The 3,617-nt window shown below is 34.4% G+C and overlaps 1 protein-coding gene across 2 annotated transcripts; it reads left to right on the top strand.

The window, feature by feature from the left end:
- The first annotated feature begins 419 nt into the window (after positions 1-419).
- On the top strand, positions 420-2,262 carry LOC137822559 (uncharacterized). 2 transcript variants are annotated; one of them, XM_068627463.1, is made up of 5 exons: positions 420-476; positions 609-761; positions 897-1,245; positions 1,368-1,525; positions 1,987-2,262. In XM_068627463.1, exons 2-5 carry the CDS (start codon positions 675-677, stop codon positions 2,251-2,253), a joined length of 861 nt encoding a protein of 286 aa, XP_068483564.1. In that variant the 5' UTR covers positions 420-476; positions 609-674; the 3' UTR covers positions 2,254-2,262. The 2 variants fall into 2 exon arrangements, with proteins under 2 accessions (XP_068483564.1, XP_068483565.1); XM_068627464.1 differs by having other exon boundaries at positions 440-510.
- The last annotated feature ends 1,355 nt before the right edge of the window (positions 2,263-3,617 follow it).

Genomic DNA, 3,617 nt, shown 5'->3' with positions numbered 1-3,617 from the left:
CTGTTATTTTCAACATTATCACAAGGTACAAAAATGACTTATGATAGCTGACTCGAGACAGGTTGATCTTGATTTTTTAGTAAACAAAATTTGATCATAAATGTTAGGACGGTTATTTTCATTGCTAGTATCTTGAATCATTTGACATGAAAAAAAAAATCATAAAAGATAACATTTCTAAACACAAAAAAAAAATCTTTAGATTTAATGTTCAACCCAACACATCATTTTGTCTCTCTTTTAAAATTAATAAAAACACATTTTTATGTTCTTGGATCAAGTTTTTTTTTTCTATTTGTTGATAATACTAACATAACACAAAAATCCATACACCTTTAATCTATTTATAAAAATAAAATAAATAAAGAAATCTCGTAAAAATATTATAATACAGAGAAATATTTAAGAAGATAAGTTTCGGATCCGGAAAACCCGAACCGAGCCCCACTGTCATAGATCCGAGAACCAGAGTCGAGGTACGATGTTGTGCGCTGAAGCTCAAGTGTGCCAGTGTGTTTTCTGCGCATTTGTCTGTGGAAAAATTGTTTGAATTGAAGATTTGTATTTTTGTTTCTCACTGAATCTGCATCTAACGAGATCTTTTACAGGGTGCGTCTTATTATCACTTTTTACCCTAACTTTCCCTTCTATCCCAAAATCAATTCCGTTTCTTCATGGCAACTATTCAACCCTTGCTTCATTTATTAGCATGCCTTTCTTTCCTATTCTCACCTGGAATTGCTGATTCACTTTCAACTCCGGTTAGTAAAATACCCTTTCTTTATAAATGATTTTCCTCTGTCTTTGATGATATAGAAATTCATGGCACACCCTTTCAGCATTATAATCTGTTTTGTTTTCTTTTAATTTTACCAAATGATTTCTTGCGTTTTCAGGTGGTGGATTCTCCCATCAATAAATTTCTGATGCAGTTCTATTATGACACATACACCAATTTACACGATTCCGATTTCGAAAACTTTGTTTCTCAAAAAGTCACTTCTGAGTTGTGTGAAGTGCTTCCAGATAAGCATGATCTTGTATGGAGATTGTCAGATCTAAAGCGCAATCTTACTGGTGAAGGTTCTCATCGTAGTGTCTCTACATTGATCAAATTTCAAAGCCAACAGTTAAAGTCTTTGTCTGAACTGTTAAGCTACTCATGTGAATTCATAATTATTGAAAGACTTCCTTCTGGAGTTTTTGCTGATCCATTTGAGTTACAACATCTTGTTCAGCGTGGTGGTAAATATTCTACACCCGCGCTTCATATTTATAGAGAAAAATGTAAAAAAAGAAGAAGCCATATTTGTAATTTTAGGAGTATCTCCTTGTTTCTTTCTAGTGAATTGCACTTTTTATTGCAGTGTTCAGTGATGTAGCTGTCTTTGGTGATACAAATCTGGAGCTGCCTTCATTCTTGTCCAATCGTTCTGCTGTTGAAATTCACTTAGTTGTAGACCCAAATATATTGCAAGAGCCAACTGATGTCAAGATTGAGCTTCCATTGCATGCTCGTTACCAAGTAAGACTATTATGGTTCAATTACTTCGTTACCATATTCAGCCAAGCTTGTTCTTTAAAATCTAATGTTCTGCAAAAGTAGCAAAAAATTATGGAGGATTTGACATTGTTTCACCATGATAATTGATTCAACTAGAGATCCAAATGAAGTTGAAGCAACATCACCGAGGCTAATTACTTTTTATTTACGATTATTGGTGCTAATGTTGTAAAACTATGTTAACAATACTAATTTGTTCATCTGCAAGAATAAAATGGAAGTGACCTGAAAAAAAAAATACTATATCAGTATGAGGATGGTTAGTAACAGAGTCTAAATCTCTCCTTTCAAGACACTCTTTCTTATTGTTTGAAAGAGAATGTGGGAGAGAGTGCATCAGTAGCATTCATGCTAGTGTTATTACATGTCCTATATAGTCTATGACACTGCCTCAACTGCATCATTTCTCTCTTTTTTTGCAGTCTCTGAATGAAAGTGGGTACTCAGCAGTTGAATTTGGTGCACCGGATATGTTAGTGCGCTGCAGCACAAAGGAGAAGGTGGAAAATCGCTACTGCTTCTTCAAATTGGAAAAAGGTGATGCTAATGTGTACGACAGTCGTATTGTTTGGAAAATACCTTCTGGAATAAAGACGCATGCTAATCTTGTTTCTACTGTTACATTTACTGTAGCTTTGTTATCAACTCTTGCAATAGTTGCTGCATCATTATATTATTCCAATAGCTGATTCAGAAAATATTTATGAACATCGCATGGGAATTTTGATTTGAAGAAAAGAAGAGAGGCACGAGAGAAATTTTAGAGGACTGGGTGGTCCAAATGTTAAGCATAGGGGCTAAAAACAACTAACAACAAATATTAAAAAATATGAAATTACAAAATAGTAGGAGTTAAATGTATATACCTTTTAAGTTACGTACGTAGTTCATTCATATCAGAATCAGAACATCATCAATGACAGACTTTGTATCAAAATTTTCAGCAGACCTTCTTTAAATATATTTAATCAAATAATTTGTGCAAATTCATCTTTCATCTTATTTCTAAGCCTGTTTTTCACAATCTTCATATTCAAACTTGGTAGATTCAGATTCAACCTATATTTAAGAATGAAAAAAAAGGTAATGAGAAATGTGAAAATGAATGAAAAAAATCTCTCTAACATTACCGTTTGTGACTCTTGTTGAAGAGATTGCAAAGTTGCAGGAGGAGGCAAAAGCTTCAATACAAGTAGCGTGTGAAGTCTTTGATTCGATAAACTTACATTGTGAACATTTTCTATCCCAAAATATTCTCTTAGATAAATAATAAAATGTAGAATATATATATATATATATATATTGTGTGGTCAGAGGTCGATCCAGTTATTTACCTTAATGATTGGTGCTGAAGAGATTATCGTTATAGAATCTGTGTAATGGGTAGTTAAGTAATCAAAGGAGTTACAAGGAAGAAGAAGAGGCGAGAAGGAGGGTAGGTCGATAAAAGCTATAAGATGGAAGGGAGACTAACTAAGAATGGGGGGAGAAAAAACATAAAAAATTAGAGTGTTGAACAATCTTGATGTTTTAAGTCCAAGGTTATTTGTCTTGGCTAAAACATTTGGCGCCCACCGTGGGGCAGGTAAAATTTTCCTGTGCCACTATAAAACATCGATAAGAATGAGTGATTTGAGGGTAGAAGATAATGGAATGGTGTCTAATGCGACTCAAGTTTTGATGGACATAATGGAAACTATGAGGAAACGAAACGAGGAACAAGCGGAGGAATTTAGAAGAGTCCAGGACGAGATGAGAAGGGAAAGCATCCAAGCAAGAGAAATGTTGGAAGAATCACTAAAAGTTCATGATTGTTTACAAAGAAGGAATGAAGAACTTGAACACCGTTTGGATCAACAGTTGATAGTCCAATCAGAAGAAGAGAATAATGTTGATCAGGATTTTCAGCCCTTTTCAGAAGAAATCCAGAGAGAGCATATCCCAGTGGGTTATGTTTTCCCAAAAATAAGTGTGTTTGCGGGAAAGCAAGATCCATGAGCCCATTTGAAAGTCTTTAGAACCCAAATGTCGATATGTGGAGGGACAGACACCC

The sequence above is a fragment of the Phaseolus vulgaris genome, chromosome 9, assembly GCF_000499845.2.
Source record: "Phaseolus vulgaris cultivar G19833 chromosome 9, P. vulgaris v2.0, whole genome shotgun sequence".
NCBI classification, from domain to species: Eukaryota; Viridiplantae; Streptophyta; class Magnoliopsida; order Fabales; family Fabaceae; genus Phaseolus; species Phaseolus vulgaris.
Note: the sequence above shows the minus strand (reverse complement) of the source record. Positions and strands in the feature narration are given on the sequence as shown.